Below are 18,990 nucleotides of genomic sequence, written 5' to 3' on the forward strand. Positions count from 1 at the left end.
TCTATGATATTTTTCTTGGGAGTTAATTCTCTAAGGTAGGTTCTCTTACCTACCCTATTATAATTATTTTCATACTTGATATAATATTATTTTTATTCACTACATATATATATATATATATATATATACGTATGTATATGTATATATTTTAGCGTACATAAATATTTCTCATGCCCCTATTTATATTCTTATTTATACATATTTATAATCCTCTAACTAGATTATCTCTTTAAACTCGCACATCATATCTAAAATTTTTAGAGCATTGTGATAAAGTAATTTAATCTTAATCTTAAAGACATTCTCTAGAAAATTTCCTTTTTAAGACTTTGTAAAAAAAATATTTCCGAATCAACCTTTTAGCATCAAGTTATGAAGCTTAGATTAAATGCCGCGAGTTGAACTTAAACGAATCAAACCATGATACCCAAACAATTAAATAATCACAAACCCATTATGCAATGAAATTAAATTTTCCTTACCTGATTAAGTCGAATGAGCCTCAACACAACTAAGCTGACCACGGCTGTTGCTAGACACACTGTTCAGCTTTGCGCAACCTTCCATGGGACACCAAACGGCGTCGTTCGGCCCTGAGGAGACAAGCTCTCTCTTTTTTTTTACTTAGTTTTCTTTCTTTTCGTCAAATACCCAAACCTGGCTTTCTTCCTTTCCGTCGGTCGGCATTGCAGCTCCGCCTCGCACTGCTCTCCTTCCTCTTGCGCCGGCAGATCGCGGCTCCGCCTCTCTCCTTCTCTATTCCTCTGCTCAGCTCTCCTTCCTCTTGCGCCGGCAGCAGATCGCGGCTCCGCCTCTCCCTCATTCTCTCCTAAAAATCTGGATCTTCTCCTCCAAAATCAAAACCCCCACCCTCCATCATCCATTCCTATTTCTCTCCTTTTTTTGATTGATTTTTCAGTGCTCATTGTGGAATTTTTCTGGGTGTGACTACTGGAATTTTCGTTGCAGGTTCCCCCCGAAATGCTACAGTGCCCCCTCTCCTTTATACCCGATTTCTGGGCTCTGGAGGGGGCACGCTCCACTGCCTTGTCCTTGGGCATTGGGGGGCACGTTCCACTACCCTGCCAAATTTGAATTTTTCGCGTCTGGCAGGTGAGAGAGGTGCCTGGCAGGGTGCGTCCGCACCCTGCCAGTCGTACCTCTCTCCCCTTTTTTTCTATCATTTTTTGTTCATTATATTTTTAATTTAGTGTCTACACCCACTGCCATGACCTCAAACGGTTTCCCGAGTCACTCACCACTAGTGTTTACGAGAGAAACTACTAAGAAACAGGGCATTTTCAATGGAATATTTCGTCTCAAATGTTCAAAATTTCATCGGTATTGATTTCTACCAATGGAATATTATGTCAAAAACTTGATCAAGGAAGTTATTTTTATTAATATCATTATGTCGATGACAAAATATTCTATCATTAAATTTCATCGATGATTTTATTGTTCTGTTAGTAATAAAAATTTTCAATAAGAGGATAAATTTGTAGATAACTTGTCAATGGATTACTGACGAATCACGGAGTGAATGTCGATAAAATCGGTGTGTGAAAGAAAAAGAGAAATTTCTAGGTAAAAATGTCAAATTCTGTTAGTAATTTATTTTAGTTGGGTTGAAAATATCGACCAAATTTGTCGGTAATGAGTGTCAATTTCGTCGATAATGACTCCAAAATCCATCAATATATTCGTTGGGAATACGAAAAGGCATTTTTTCAAAAAATGAGATTGGTTGGTCTTTTAATCCGTTATTCTTATTTCTATGGAATTGGAATTCATTGGTGGAATAAAATATAAAATTATAATTCAATAAAAATAAAATATACAAATCTTATCTTATATATAATGAATCTCGTGTATAGACTCTTTTATAGTTAGACATCTGTGTTGGTCTTTTGATGTTTTTATAGGGATATTTCAGACTTTGTAAATGGAAGCTGTGTGGTTAGGCAATTTTCGAATGTGAGGAGGCATTTTGGGTATTATGTTTGAGATGAAGAGGTTATTTCAAGTTTTCAATTGCTTTAATGTTCATTCAAATATAAAGTGCTATGATTTTAACCCACAGAGGACTTTTAGGATGTGACGCATGGCATTGTAAATTGCTTGTTGCATGGAGGGTATTTCAAGGTTTTACAGATGAGGGCGATACAGTTTAGTAATTCCAGCAAAAGTTAGGGGCATTTTGGGTTTTGGGGTTGGTTGTTTTGTAATTTTTGGATTTAGGGGGGAGGGTTTCTGTTGGAAAGGCTTTGTGGGGATTTCGCTCCGTGTCTCTTTGTTCAATGGCCTTCAGGTTTTTCCACCACTCATAATTTTTTTCATGAATTTCTATTTGCAGGTGTGGGTGAGATTGGTGCATTTTGATTGTTGTTATAAGAGTTTGTCTATTTTATGACAACATGCAACATTTTAAACATTGCATTTTGATTGCTTTTATTGGAGTTTGTCTGTTTTGTGACAATATGCGACTTCTTAAACATATAAGTCTAAAAAAATTGGTGTAAAATTCATTTTGATTTTGTGATGTATAACTCACTGAACAACCTGCTTGAACATTCGGGTACTTTTCATTGTTTTTCTTTCCATCTATATGTGACGGTTTGAATTGTTTGCCTTGCTCAACAATTTTCGTATATCTTCTCATGATATTTGTATGTCATCATTTTCATATTTTGCTGTTAAATAGGTACAAATTTAGAAATTGTAATATAGATTCTTGATATAAATAGATGCAAACTTTCTAAATTATAAATCAATACAATTTCCTTATTTATTTTACAGATTACCAGGTTGTCTAAACATCAAATAATTTATCATCTTACCCATGCACAATACTAAATATATTGCTCTATAAAGAACTTATATTCTAATCAATTATAAATCTACAATAATACAACATTCATTTTTACTAATATTCAATATTCTGTTCATTTTCTCTTTTGATTTACTTAATAGTACAACATATTTTGTCTCTCTTCTTACTAAAAGATGAATTTTCAATCACTTTGTGTTGTGTCATCTTTTTTTGGTTAATTTTTTACACCAATTATTTAAAAAATTTTACAAACCCATTAAATAGCGTGGCTACTTTCTAATATATTATTAAAAAATATGCAGTTATATTCTAAAAAAATTATCAAAAGGTTTATAATTGTTTAAAGTTTTTACACATTATGCGAAACCTAAAGCTAAGATGTGTTGTCATACCTTGATGCAGTGTCTTCGGTATTAGATGGACCTAGTTGTTGGAAAAATAGTGTATTTCATAAAATTTCAACATCCCACATTGTCAAGGTACAAGAGAGGTGAGTGCCTTATCTATGAAAATCCATAGTAGGCTTGTTGTAAGGAAGGAAAAAAGAGTAGGCTCATGCATACATGAGATCGGGTTAAGCCTTGAGAAAATATAGATTTCCCTTCTTGCCCATAAGTATACAAGTGGACTAAGCTTATATAATTTTGTACTTCGGTATATAATTTTATTTTCCTCAACCTTTAGTTGTTGAAACGATGTTAATGACTAAGTCTATTAACTTTATCTGACTTAGTCTTATTTTTCAGATTTTATCGTTAATCTGATTAAGCTTAATATTTTCTATTTCTCTTAAACGTTATTTGACTTAGCATAATTTTTCTTGATTCCTTTTGATTTTTCGTGGATTTTATACTGATATTTTGTAATGTTAACTTTCTGCTCCAGCCTATGAATACAGCCTCTCTACCTCAGTCACAATACACCAATAGTTTTCTCATCTCTTCTATATTGTTAATATGACAAAGCTTGATATTTCCTTATTCTTTTAAACGTTATTTGACTTAGCATAATTTTTCTCAATTCTCTCTGATTTTTCATTGATTTTATACTTATATTTTGTAATGTTAACTTTCTGTTTTGACCTATAAATATAGCCTTTCTACCTCAGTCACAATACACCAATAGTTCTCTCATCGCCTTTAAAGCTTTTTTGCATATTTTCTCTGTTTTTCTTGCTTTCCCGTTGGGTTCTTTTTCTCTATAAAAGTCTTTCCACTGTTCCTAATATCCCTTACTAGTTTGTGCAAACTAATAAGGAAGAGTTTGTTGAATCTTAAAGGATAATCACTATAATCCTTTTGCATATAATTTTTTACTTCAAATGAGCGAAAATTATCTTTAAGGACAGTGAAATCACGCTTTAGACTTTTTTCTTTTTTCACTTAATTTTTTATTTTTCATTTGTTTCTCAGATTTTACAACAATCTTAAGGATAATTTGGGATAAGTTTTATTTTATTATTACTTCCTTTCAATGTTGTCAATTTGATTTTTCCAATGATTTTTATGTCAATTCCAAGCCAAACAATTTCAACATGCTAGACAATGGACATACACAAATAAAGTATGTAGGCATACAATTATTAGCATGCTTTCTAGGGAATGGGTTGCATCAAAACTGATTTAATATAAAAAGTGCACAAAAAAGTGGATTTCAAATGTTCATGAAATGTTGATGTTTGCTGGTTATGAATGTGTATTTGTGAGTCTCACTTTTTGAAAAATGGTTGTGTTGAAATGTGCTTTCGAAAGCTCTATAACATATGTTATTATATGTAAATACTTAGACTAGGATGTAAATGCATGGGAACAAGCATCTATTTCAAAATATGCCTTGTTTAATGATTCAATTTCAATGAAATGTGATGCTGGTCATATTGAACTTGAGTTGAATGTATTGTTGTGGATATGCATGATGTTGAAGAATTCTAATGTTTAACTATCTAGATTAGAATTAAGCAAAGTATTGTATGTGATGAAATTAATAGGAAATATGCTTTGTTGACCATGCATGAGCAATTTGGATAAAGTATGTTGCTGGACTCATTGATTATGAATCGAATATAAAGTTGTAAATACTTATAATGTCAAGAAAAATAAAATGTTGACTATGTAGTCTAGATTGCTAGAAAATAATGTTTATTGATCTTATATGATGAGATGAGCTATTGGTCATTAGTTAAATATATCTAATTTTGTGAGTTTGTAATATGTTTTTACTTGAGTAAGTTGTGTTGTGTGATAAAGATTTGCTAGAAAGATATCCATTGTTAGTCATGCATAATTGTAGTGGATTAAATTGTATCATGGTTGATGAATTTTAAAGACATTCTAGGTAAAGTTGGGTGACGTGGTATGACTACCAGTTCAAATATATTAAATGAGAATTGGTGAATACATTCACCCAATGAATTGTATTTCAATAATTTTAGTGGACTCCACGAGACTAAGATAATCAAATGGTAAATTGATAAATAATCGGATTCTTGATATTTGCCAAAATGAATGATTTTGAGACTCGGTATGATTATTAACTTATAAGTAGATGATATGCTTATTTTTTGTACATGTATTGATGTGGTCAATAATTCAAATCGTTTCTTGGCTTCTAATATTGATATGAAAGATCTGGGAGAAGCCAATATTATTTTGGGTATTAAAAGCATAAGATGTAATAGTGGCTTAATGCTAACACAACAACATTATGTTAAGAAACTACTTAAAAAGTTTAGATATTTTCATATTACATTTGTGAGTACTCCTTATGATGGTAATATCCAATTAAAAAAATAAAGGTGATAGTGTGGCTTAGTTTAAGTATGCTCAGATTACTAGGAGTCTGATGCATTTGATGAATTATACTCGACCTAATATAGCTTATGTTATGTGTAGATTGAACAAATATACACAAAGTATCAATTAAGATCAATGGACTGCCTTGAGTAGAGTAATAAAATACTTTAGAGGTATCATACATTATGGTATTTTATATAATTAATTTCTTGTTGTATTTGAAAGATACAGTGATGCTAATTAGATCTGAGATTCAAATGAGACAAAATCCACAAGTGGTTATGTATTCACCCTTGGTGGGTGTATTGTTACTTTGAAATCAGCCAAACAAACAATAATGGCTAAATTTACAATGAAATTAGAATTTGTAGCTTTAGAGTTGGCTAGCAATAAGGTGAGTGGTTAGGAAACCTCTTAGCAGATATTCCATTGAGAATGATAACAATACCTTTTGTGTCTATGCATTGTGATTGCTAAACGACAATAGCCATTGCAAAGAATAAAATTTTCAACGATAAGAATAAACACATTCGCTTAAGACATGATGTGGTAAAATAGCTACTTAGAGATGGAATTATGTCCATTAATTATGTGAAGTCAAAGCTGAATTTGGTCAATCCTCTGACTAAACCCTTAGGAAGAAAATTAATTAATGATACATCGAGGGGAATGGACTTAAGCCAATTGAGAAAAATCAACAATAATGGTAACCCAACCTATGTGAGTAACAATTCCATGAATTAGTTTATATGGGTAATAACAAGTTATTTGTTGATAAATTAATGGACTATTAAAATTATTTTCTCTCTTATGGTATATGAATAGTGCAAGATTGTAATGCAAAAGAAATTGAGTTAAAATTTTAATGAATTATGTATTCTTTATGGATAGTATATTAAACTGCAATATACACTTGATGGAATCACTTAATATAAGTGTGGAATGGGGTCACGTTTATGAGAATTGTGGCAAGTTCACTAAAGCATTTATGAATAACTAGGCTCATGCATGGCTTATTCGCTTTAAACCACATTGAACAGTAGAAATTGTGGGCGTGTAATGTGATTGATGGAAATCATATCTCACATAAAGAATTTTTGGTTAACAGAAGTTATGAACTTCACCAAAATTCTGTGATTTATATTTCATTTTCTTTAGAGCTAGTTCATAGCTTAAAAAGTATCACGAAGTATTACACTCAAATGAAATTTGACCCAACAAAAGCTTCCTATGAAACCTTATGAAATATGTGGGAAATTATCGAAAAAATAATATATTTCATAAGGTTTCAACATCCCACATTGCCATGGTACAAGATAAGTGAGTGCTTTATATATGAAAATCCATAATGGGCTTGTTGCAAGGAAAGAAAAAAAAGTGGGCTCGCGAGTTGAGCCTTAAGAAAATGCAGATTTCTCCCCCTGGGCACGAATATACATGTGGGCTAGGCCTAAGCATAATTTTGTACTTTGGCATATAATTTTATTTTTCCTCAACCTTTAGTAGTTAAAACAGTCTTAATGACTGAGTTTGTTAACCTTATCTGACTTAGTCTTATTTTCTATATTTTATCGTTAATCTAACTAATCTTGATAATATACACGTGGGCTAGGCCCAAGTATAATTTTGTACTTTGACATATACTTTTATATTTCCTCAACCTTTAGTAGTTGAAACAATCTTAATGACTGAGTCTGTTAACCTTATCTGACTTAGTCTTATTTTTTAGATTTTATCGTTAGTCTAACTATGCTTGATATTTCCTTATTCTCTTGAACGTTATTTAACTTAGCATAATTTTTCTTGATTCCTTTTGATTTTTCGTTGAATTTATATTAATATTTTGTAACGTTAACTTTCTGCTCCAACCTATAAATATAGTCTCTTTACCTTAGTTCTTTCATCTCCTCTAAAGTTTATTTGTATATTTTCTCTATTTTCCTTACTTTTTCACTAGGTTCTTTTTCTCTATAAAAGTGTTTCTGCTATTTCTGATATCTTTTACTAGTTTATGTAAACTAATAAGGAATGGTTTGTTAAATCCTGGAGGATAATTGTTACAATCCTGTTGTATCGAGTTTCGTACTCCGAAAAAGCAAAAACTATCTTTTAAGGAAAATGAAATTACATCTAAGACTTATTTCTATTTTCACTTACTTTATTATTTTTTTCATTTGTTTCTCAGATTTTACAACACTAATTTCTATAATGATGAATAAGAGATATTTTTCTTGACGATTTGCGACAATTGTGCAATTGAATCCTACATAGTTTGAATAAAAATTTTCACATCAACATCATACTTCAGAGTTTGCACCTCCTTAGTAACATTTAGCTACCCCACAACATTAAAGAGTGTAGGATCAACAGAAAACTCGAATGTTGTATCCATCGTGCAGGTTGTATCAATTAATAATGTTGCCGGCACCTTTGTGCCAAATCCATAAACATGGGTGCGACTGGGTTGCACCCCTTCAATGACTTAAGACCATGACTGTGAATCAAACTTCGATTGCGACGAGGGCTCTTCACCATACTTGTATGATAATGCATAAGCATAAACTTCTTACAAAAAATATTGAAACAATTAACACATTAATTTTTGAAATATGATAATCAACATGAAATAATGATCGAAATTTAACAAAATATAAATATTTAAAAGAAATAGAAATTTAATTTTTACTTACACTGATAGTCTTTGACTTGTTGTCCACAAAATCATCGTTAATCTCTTGTAGGTGCGATCAGAAAGCTTAAGAAATATCATCTGTCGATCTATCTCTTTTACTATAACCATTTGTATAGATATACATAATATGAAACAAATTACAATTATAAGTATCATCAAAGGCACAACACTAATACTATCAACACTTGGCAAATGAATCATGCTCTACCTCAACAACACTAATATTTTAATGCTAGCAAAAACATCATCAACACAATAACAATACTAAACATACAATAACAACATCATTAACACAACTAGGAAAACGACTCATGTTCAACATTAACATCACTAAATTAAATTATAAATTGTAATAAATAATCATAAAGCAATTACAATAACATCATCATCAAATGAAATAAGTAGCAAAATATATGATGGCGTTGACTATTCTTCTTTTTACAATCGTACCAAAGCAGAAGCTTCACTTGTTTCTCCCCACTTTTAGGTAGCGTTTGGTACTTTACAATGTAATGTGATTAAAGGTAATGTGATTACAGGGAGGATAACATTGCAGTGTTTAGTATATAAGTAATGTAATGATTAAAATGCAGAGAAGATAACATTACAGTGTTTGTTTTATAAGTACTTTACAAGGTATGTAATGTTAATTTCCAAAACTACCCTTATATATTAAAATACAAGTTTAACATATATTTTTTTATTGTTAATTTTTATATAATGTCATTTTTTAATATATTTTTAATTAAATATATATATTTTTCATTTCTTATTACAAGTATATATTTTATTTATTTTTTAATATAATTTCTTATATTGTATATTTTATTCTAAATTTTTTCTTTAGAAGATAATATTTTATTTTTATTTCTTAATACGTGTCATATGTATACATTAATGTGATAGCTTCCTCTCTTGTAACCAATAGCAAATTGGCAATAAAAAACCCATAATTCTCAATCTCCAATTATTTCTTTTGAAAATATCATAAATTCAAAATAACTTGCTATCAAGCTAAAACAAAACATCTAGCATAACATCACCAAAACCATATAATTGAAAATCATAAATGAAGTTCCTTGATTGATGCTCTAAACCAAAAGTCATAAAGTTCTAATAAACCAAAGTTGAAGTCACCTAAAGGATAGACACACCATTGTTAAAATACAAAAGAGTTCAAAGTTAATAACACTGTTAAAGTTCACCCTAAATTGATAACTAGTTCTTTGCAATAACAATACCCATCATTTAGATAGAGCCACTAAGCAAAGCCTTCACATAAATTTTCTGCAACTCCTCTGATAATGAAAATAGATAATTTATCTTCCACATATCACTAGAGATGATATTGCCAGCCTTAACAATTTCTTCGGGGAGTCAAACAACTCCCTGAACTATCTCAACTACACGTTTTTTCAACCTCGCATCTTCAGCCATGAATTGAAAACAACTTGCTAATTTATCAATTCCTTCCCTTACACCTTGACAGATTTCTCCAATTTTATCCACACTAGATTGGAATGCATGAACAATGTTGTCACCATTACTTTTTGTCTTAGTTTTTTTGCGACTCACCTCTATGTCACCTTGCTCTATAATCTTTCTTCTAGCAGTAGTGGATCCCTCACTATTGGTAGCTTGAGCAAGAGAAACATCATCATTACAATTGTCATCTTCATCAACATTCAATGCACTGAAAGCTTCTGAAGTTACCCTTGTTGCTGCAAATGCAACTTCCTCAATTTCTATGTTCTCCACTACATCAGCTGGTGACTCTACTCCTTCCCCAGTTGCTCTATGCTTCCCAAATATAATAGTTAATTGATCAAAGTGAGGGAAAGGCTTGTTTCTAAGTCCTGCAGCAGCTAGTTGACTCTATATATATAACCAAATACAAGGCATCAAAAAACCATGCAAAACCAAATATATGCCTAACTTTAGAATATAACAATGTTGTAAAATAAATTAGAATCATTACCTTAACCCAACCAATCTAAACATCATCATCACAAGTAACACATTTCTTGACATCATCCCAACCGAATCCAGAAGCGGAATGTGATATCATCTCAGCAATTTTCCTATATTGTGTCTTCAACAACCTCATTCTAGAGTTAATATGGGGGATAGCCTTTATGTTGCAATTTGGGATCTTTTCTTTCATTTATTGCTCAAGTTGTTGCAAGTAACCAAGCTTGAATGTTCCATTATCTCTACCCCAACTTCCTTCATTCACAAGATCAATGCAGCAGTCAATTAAGACTCCATCTTCAGTAGGTGTCCACTAATGGGTGGATCTTTTGCTTATCCTCCCTAATCCTTGAGATGATGCAACTTCCATCTACAAGTATAAAACATAATATAGAAACGACATAATAACAAATATATAGTATACAATAGTTAATTAAAAATTAAAAAAGAAACATAACTTATCTAATTAAGAACAAATACAAATATGTCTCAATCAACACAAATTTGAGTTATTACAAATAAAGCATACAACATTTGTTGAACCAAATAAAAAATTAAGTTTCATTTCTAGAAGCTATCCAATTATTCCACATTTCTTGTGCCAAGTTATTTCTCCAAGTAGTCCATGCATTTGATGTCTCAATGCATTAGATCGTATTTGCATTTTCCATTGCTTCTAATTCCACATATTTTTCATCCATTTCATCCTCAAGTGGATCATGTGTCATTTCTCTCCTAATGTGATTGTGTAACAATGCACAAGCAAAGATAATTCTACATTTTGTTTTCACTAGGTACCAAGACTTCTCTCTAAGTATTGCCCATCTCATCTTAAGGAATCCAAAACATCTCTCAATAACATTCCTAGCACCAGAGTGTTTGTAATTAAACAGTTCTTCCTTTGAACGAGGAGTGCGATTTTGTCTCCATTCATTCAAATGATAACGCTGACTTCTATATGGAGTTAAAAACCCTTCTCCATTTGTATACCTAGCATCACATAAGTAGGAAAAACCTATGATAAAAAATTTATTTTTAGTCCATCACTCTAAAATAGTTAATAATTGAATGTATATTTTCCTCATACCTTTTGGGACTTTCAATCCATTTCTTCTAGATATTGCATCTCGAAGAACCCTAGAGTCTGAAGCAGAACCCTCCCATCCATGTAAGATATATATGAATTGCATATCCTGTGAACATACCCCTAACACATTTGTAGCAATTTCATTCTTCCTTGTTCTGTATCTAAGCTTATCAATTTTCAGGGCATTGACTTTAATGTAAGTTCCATCTAAAGCACCTAAACAATTATATTATTTCCAATAGAATAATGACAAAAATTATCCTTTAGTTGCATTTTTAATAGATTCTTATACTCAAGCTATAAATGTTTAAGAAATTTTAGTTTACCTTAAACCATTTTCATCTAAAGTCAGTTGAATTCTCGGGTACAGGCTCTAGCTTCTTTAGTAGTATTGATTGCAATTTTAAAATAGAATTCAAAACTAAACCAAAATGGCTACTCACTATCTCACCACTTCTAACAAATTCTGTCTTTATGATCCTATTCTTTGCATGATGAGAAATGATGTACAAAAAGATAGCCACCATTTCCTCAACATTCATGTTTTTTGTTGGTGTAAGCTTACCAATGCATTGAAGCATATTACATAGTTTATAAAATGCAGCTCCATCCATTCTAATATTTTCAATGCATGTTAAATCAAAATCAAACACCATTCTCTTAAAATTCAATTGCCTAATAATATGTCTCCTATAAGTATTAGTTTTGGATCTTTTACGCTTTCTAGTATACATTAAAATATGATAACATCCTTGAACCAAAGTATTAGTTACAAGTATCACGTTGAACAGCTCAATAGCTAATACAATAGCAGACACGATCGTTGCAGTTTGCTCTTGAGAAAACCCTTTTATTGTATGAATTAACAATATAAAAAAATAATTAAAATAATGAAATATAAACATTAAATAAAAACAACATATAGTAAGTACAAAGTTAACTTTTCATGTCCACCTTACAAATATTCAATTTATTCAATTTATATAAAAACATTATATAAATACATTTTCATTATTTTTAAGTTAACTTTTTGCACTCTTTTCTTGCACCCTAAAATCTAAAAAAAAATTGCAATGGTTTTCTACTGTCAAGACCAATTTTACCCTAAACAAAATAAAAAAATGGGAGGTCAAACTTAAAAAAAAGGTAAAAAAAATAGTAAAAATTCAAATTCAGGGTTAAAATGAGGTTTTTTGGGGTCAAAATGGCAGTAAATCGCCTTTGGTAGTTTGTCAACACGTAGATCTCGAAAAGTTACATGGATTCAAAAAAAAAAATCACCCCAATCGGATAACCAAGCTCAAAGTTATGACCTTTTGAAGTTGAGAAGGGGAAGAGATTCTTATATAAACCAACGGGGCATTTTTAAATATAAGATGTTTTCATTATGTACAGAAACATGTGACATGCCATGTCAAGGAACATGTTACACGTCATGTACAAAAACATGTGACACGTCATGTACAAAAACATGTGACACGCCATGTAAAGGAACATGTGACACGTCATATACAGAAACATGTGACACGCCATGTACAAAAATATGTGACAAGTCATGATTAGGTTGTTACATGTCATGTTGAAAAAAAATACTGTTATTACACGCCATGTATAAAAACATGTTACACGCCATAGTTAAAAAAAGTTATTACACGCAATGTTGAAAAAAAAATATTGTTGTTACATGCCATGTTGAAAAAATATTGTTGTTACACGACATATTTAAAAATATTTTGTTACACGTTAATGCTAGGTACGAGTTCTGCTCAAAGCCAGGATCCATGGATTTGACAATGCTAGGTACGAGTTCTACTGCTTTCAGCATTTCTAATTGGATAGAAGTTCTAATTGGATAGAACTTGAAAACTATTTGATTACCCATATTTTGTGGAGGGAATAAACACCAAAAATTGCAACCAAACACGCAGCATTTTATTTCATCACAATTACCTGTGCCTTTTGTTGAAAATTAACACAGAAATCCAACCTCTATTGCTGATCAAGGGCCAAATTGTTTAAGCGATAAACCCTAAAATACAAATAAGAAGAAAACCCAAATTAACATAAAAAAGTCTGATTAAATAATACAAGAAGAAGATAAAAAAAAGGAGAAAGAAAAAGAAGAATGGGAGATTTTAACCCACAATTTCAGATGATGAAGAAGCACAGCTAGAAGAAGGACGAGCGACTTTAGCAAAATGGAGAAGAAGCAACAAAAACCCCAAAAACGACGATTTTGCTTCGAGTTTTTGAGTAATTTTTTTAAAAGATGATCGGTAAAAATGTCCTTAAAGATATTGCAGAGTGCAATGTAATGTGATTGCATTGGTTTTAGACTGCAATCACATTACATCTATTGGTTGCAATGTGATTGCATTGCAATCTTACATTACAATGGTCTATTACAAAACAAGCACTGAAATGTAATTTAATTAGGTACATTGCAGAGAATGTGACTTTACATCCTTATACCAAACGCAACCTTATTGTTTTAAGCTTCTTCACTTTGAGATGGTTTAGTCGGATGCTGAACTTACAAAACTACCTCTCTTCCTAAGGTTTTAATTCATCCCACAGCTCTATTTGAATGTTTCATCTCACTTTCAGATGGTCTGACCTTGACCATTACTATAATTTAATAGAAAATTAAACGATGCTAAGACCCAATTCCAGTTGACATAACCCATGAATATTATTACAGTACTTAATGGATATAGTTTTGCAAATCAAACGATTGTCTCAATTATAGTTAAAATTGATTCGAAAGCTTCTTTTAGTGATTCATAAAAAACAAATTGCCATTCTTGCTGTTGGAAATAAATAGTGTTTTATAGGTAAATAGGGAACACATGGGTAGCTAGGGACAATGATGAATTACAGTTTTCTTACCGCCTTTTGCATCCAAATCGCTATACTGTTGGCTTACACAATAAAGGGAATATTCATTTGTTAAAGTATCGTCTAATGTCAATCGTATGGAAACATACCAACAGATAAGGTTCTCTACAGTTCCTTTTGTCAATCCACTTCCTTGATTATGGCCAAAAGGAAACCCTTGAAAATGGAGAACTCCCAGTATATAGTCTTTCCAGGGTGTACAGTGAATAGCAATCCATGCTTCTGGCGTCGGAATCTATTTTTAGTTTAGTAATTAAAATTAGCCAAAGGTTGCTGCATTTTCTTCACGGGGTCCATAGACAATCGAGTGTCACCTTGGGATCAAAGGAAATTAAACGAGAGAAAGAACTCCTAAATTCACACAAATGAACATATACAAAGCAACCACTCCGAAGACATATAGAAACTCATTACAAATGCTCAAACTCACTAAATGCTCACTTGCTAGAAGATGCCACACTTCATCTTCGTATTCCCATAATCGAAATACCATCACCACCTCAATTTTTAATTGCATGCCACACCTGGAGTAAAAACGAAAATGTCATCGAGCCTATCATTGCTAGGAGAGTTGCCACCATAAACCACAAGTCCCTGTTGGCCATCCCGCAAACCGCTTGCAAATGCGCACCACCCACGAGGCCCAGGATGGCTTTCCAAACCTGACCCATCTTCCCACTTATTCCACGCCAATGTCTCTGTGTCCAAACCATAAACCTCGCCAGAAAATTTCCCAGCACCAAGGTGACCCAAGTCACTGGGATCCACTTCCCCACCGTATATGATTATGTATTTGCCAATCCCAAAAGTAGAAAAAACACTTCGAGCCGTTGGTTTCTCCCCACATGTCTCTACTTGGGACCATTGTCCTTGCACTGGATCAAAGCAATGCACATCATCCATTTCCACTCCAGAGAAGCCATTTACGACCCATATTTTCCCTTGGGCTACAGTCAATCCAGGCCCACCTCTACCCTTGCAATTTTCTCCTGGGGTTGGATATTTGATCCACTTTTGGTCAACAACATCATAGGCCCACAGATCATTTAGCCGGCCGGCGACGCCACACCCGCCGAAGATGTACACTTGTCGATCATTGGCTGTCATCGAGTGGTAGCTCCGATGAGTCGGGCCGCTGTCATCATTTGAAAGGAGCGTCCACTTGTTCGTACTCGTGTCGAAAGAATAGAACTCATTAAGCTCCTTATGTGTGCTATCCCTACCGCCAAACACATAGATGGTCTCACCAACGGTGGCCATCGTGACACCGACACGTGGAGGCGGGACATCCCCAGTTACCTCGGCAATGGACCATGTTAGGGTATTGAGATCAAATACATAGAGGTTGTTGTCAACTGGGACTCGTGGGATGAACTCACCTCCAAAGACATAGGCCTTTTGTGCTACAATGGCAATGGCGTGTGAGCTTCTAGCTCCAGGCCCAGTTCCATTCTGATTAAGCTGATACAAATTTACAAATCCAAATAGAGTAAAACTACATGTGAAAACCAACATGGGCTTCAACTAGTACAGTGAAAGGATAATGCAGAATAATCATGGCCTGCTGGCATGTTGCTGATGTAGCATGTTGTATTGAGTAAAAAAATCTAAAACAAGTGAATGAGATGAAGTATTACCTTGGGTAGTATTATCTAGGGTAAGTGATTCTTAAAAGTCTAATTTTCATTTTACAACCAAAAAAACGAACCTAAGAAAGTTTCTTTCTCTCTTGATTGTTTAGCTCTTATTCTCTCTCATTCTTACTTCCCTTTTCCTTAAAAACATTGTTCCTGGTTTCTTTAATTTATATAGACCGCCTTGGTTAAACCGTTCCGAGGAATGATTTCACAGAACAACCATGGATTTTGCACATGGCTTCCACAAAATCAAAACATAAAATCATCAATTTTCAAGTAAAAGTTACCCATATATTAAATCGACAATGCTAAGACAACTGCTGGGAAACAGATACATAAAGAAGCAGTGAACACTTTTCTGTGGTTAATAGAGGAGGAAATGGAAGGGTATGTTGGAGTAGGAGCCCCTGAGACTGGTTCAGCTTTTCAGGCAGAAAATAATGGCTATAATCACTTGACCTTTCACTATTTTGCAGTTACTTTCCAAAAAATTCCTTCCACATGGGCAGCCAAGAGTCCAGAAACCCAACCTGAATATGGTTCTGGTTTGGCTTGGAAGGAATAACCAGTAATGAGAAGTTAAGGCAGAAAAACAGGCATTGAAACTTATGAATGTCATTATACCATGAAACAACAAGAATTTCCCACAAAATCCGAAAATTTACTCAGCATGTGATCAATTAAAATTCAACAATAACAAGAAACGCCACAATTTTGTTAGTGCAAACTTAGCAAAAAGATATGACATAGAGAACATGAATTAGAGAGGAGCAGAGAGCAAACCTTGACCCATTTCCCTTGAACTTCTGCCATCACTGGAACAGATTTATATTTAGTATTCTCCACAAAAGTCACTGTTGAACCTGGATATTTCTAGGCTCTCACCACAAGAATTTATATGAGAAAGTAAAGCACTTTGACAGCATGTTTGGTACAGAGAATAGATTCTATTCTCATTTTTTTTTTTTACCTCGGTTTGGCAAGTAATGTTATAAGGAATAGCTATTATTCAGCCTTAACTAAATCCAAATTTCTTCGTGATTTTAGTATTCTATGATTAGGGAAATAGTTTTAAAATATGATAAGATTAAAATATCTCTTATAACGTAAAAATATTACAATCTTAAATCTATAAATATTTTTTTTTTATTTTTTTTTCTCTCTCTTCTCATATTCTTTCCTCTCTCATTCTCTCTCTAACTTACACTCATCACTGAAGATGACGTTGACGACCGTAATTTCACGATTAAATATGATCGAAAAGCATCAATTTAGTCATTTTCAACAAGATTCAATCGAGAAATAGTCAAATTTGACACTCCACGACCAGATCTGATCACGGGAAGTATCAAATCTAGTGCTTCTCAACCAGATCTCACGGTTGGATATGACACTCCACGGTCAAATCCAGTCGCAGGAAGCGTCGATCTAGCGGCCTAGTGGCCAGATCCGATCACATGGTGCGCCAGATCGACGTTTCATTACACTGGTCACCTTTCCGGTGACCAACCCATGAAGAAAAAGAAAGGAAAAAGGAAATAAAAAAGAAAAAATTATTTCTAAATTTTAAATATTAATATTTTACATAAATTGTAAACATTATTAATATTAATATGATTAAAATATTTATATTTTAAAAGATCAATGTTTTATTTATTAAATTATTAATATATTAAATTTTTAATGAGTATAANTTATTAATTATAATATTTTAATTAATTATAAATTATTAAATTTAAAAAATAAAATAAAAATAAATAATCGTGTATATATATATAATAAAGGTTTTTTATTTTTTATTTTTTATTTCTTTCTTATTTCAAAGTTTTTATTACGAATCAAAAATTATAATAAGTCATAATAATTATTCTTATTCTATTCCATTTGTCATACTAAACTGCGTAATACTTATTTTATTATATTCCTACCTCATTCTATTTCCACGTAATAACTATTTTGTTCCTATCTATTCCGCGAACCAAATGTGCTATAAGAATTTGTGATTTTCATTGTGTACCAGTACACAATTCTTTTTTAAAAAGACCAGTTAGTATTTGGCTGTACATAATATGCCCCCAATTTTGATAATATTGCAGCACTACCTCTCATCTTAATTATAATTATTTGGATACTAACAATTACTTTTAAACTTAGTTTTGTAATTATTATTGTCAAAGAGACCATCTGCCTGCTTGCCCTTCTTAAATTGTCTAATGAAATATTTAAATGCAGATACTGTTGAGAGGCATGGAATGTGCCATGCTGACAAAAGTTCCATTGGAAGATAATAATAAAGGTTATCTCCTCTGCCTGCTTCCCCTAATTTAAAATTTGTGTATTCAGTAACTAATGGTGTAGGTTTTGCTATCCTCTAAACTTTAGACTAATAACATTAACCAATAGAGACCCCATTGAAAATCAGCAAGGCCCACATGCATTATTTCACTACCTAACTTTTCATTTGTGCTTTACTGAATAAAAAAACAAAGTATCTCGTATGAAAAAGGGGTATAATTTTTTCTTCTTAAAGCAGCCTTTGAAACCTAACCCTGTGTGTTTATTTAACAAGTTATGCTTGCCACATTGTTGTTGTCCCAATCATTCTTATTCATTGACATGATATGTAATTATTAGATACATTCAAGAGCGGAATTCCTTAATTCATGAATGGACACATCAAGTGGAAAAAACTATATATATGTTAAGACAAGTATTTTCCTTATAATTATACTCCTCTTAAGAATGAATAAACCTCTAATCCAAGCCCAATCTTCTTATAAGCAGGACTTGAGTGTTAAATCAAGGGATTAATTATTCCATCCTAATATATTTTTTAAGAAAAAACCAAGTGTTTTCTTTAAAAGATATTTAAAAAAATGGGTAGACAAAATGAAGCATGCCTCATATTCTCCATTAAGATTCTTTTCCTACAGAGGAATAATAAGCATGAAGCTTGACATGAGGGCCAACTTATCAGCTCTAACCCCCACAAGGATGAAAGCGACAAAGCTTGAGTTCTGAATGAATAGTAATTAGTATAAGGGGAATGTCATCATTCACCAAAGGGAGAAAAAAAATAG

At 32.4% G+C, this 18,990-nt stretch overlaps 1 protein-coding gene across 1 annotated transcript; it reads right to left on the bottom strand.

The window, feature by feature from the left end:
- LOC18612489 (nitrile-specifier protein 5) lies at window positions 14,605-16,850 on the bottom strand. Its single transcript, XM_018114411.1, has 2 exons — window positions 16,694-16,850; window positions 14,605-15,734 (listed from the first exon to the last, which is right to left on the bottom strand). The coding sequence occupies exons 1-2, from the start codon at window positions 16,721-16,723 to the stop codon at window positions 14,781-14,783; spliced, it is 984 nt and encodes a 327-aa protein (XP_017969900.1). The 5' UTR covers window positions 16,724-16,850; the 3' UTR covers window positions 14,605-14,780.

This window comes from Theobroma cacao, chromosome 1 (genome assembly GCF_000208745.1).
Source record: "Theobroma cacao cultivar B97-61/B2 chromosome 1, Criollo_cocoa_genome_V2, whole genome shotgun sequence".
Classification (NCBI taxonomy): domain Eukaryota; kingdom Viridiplantae; phylum Streptophyta; class Magnoliopsida; order Malvales; family Malvaceae; genus Theobroma; species Theobroma cacao.

Excerpts from the sequence above, each read along its gene's own strand:
- LOC18612489 (XM_018114411.1), bottom strand. The coding sequence starts at position 16,723 with ATGGCAGAAGTTCAAGGGAAATGGGTCAAG. Across the intron at positions 15,735-16,693 it reads TTCAAGGGAAATGGGTCAAG|CTTAATCAGAATGGAACTGG; the intron begins GTTTGCTCTCTG and ends AATTTGTATCAG.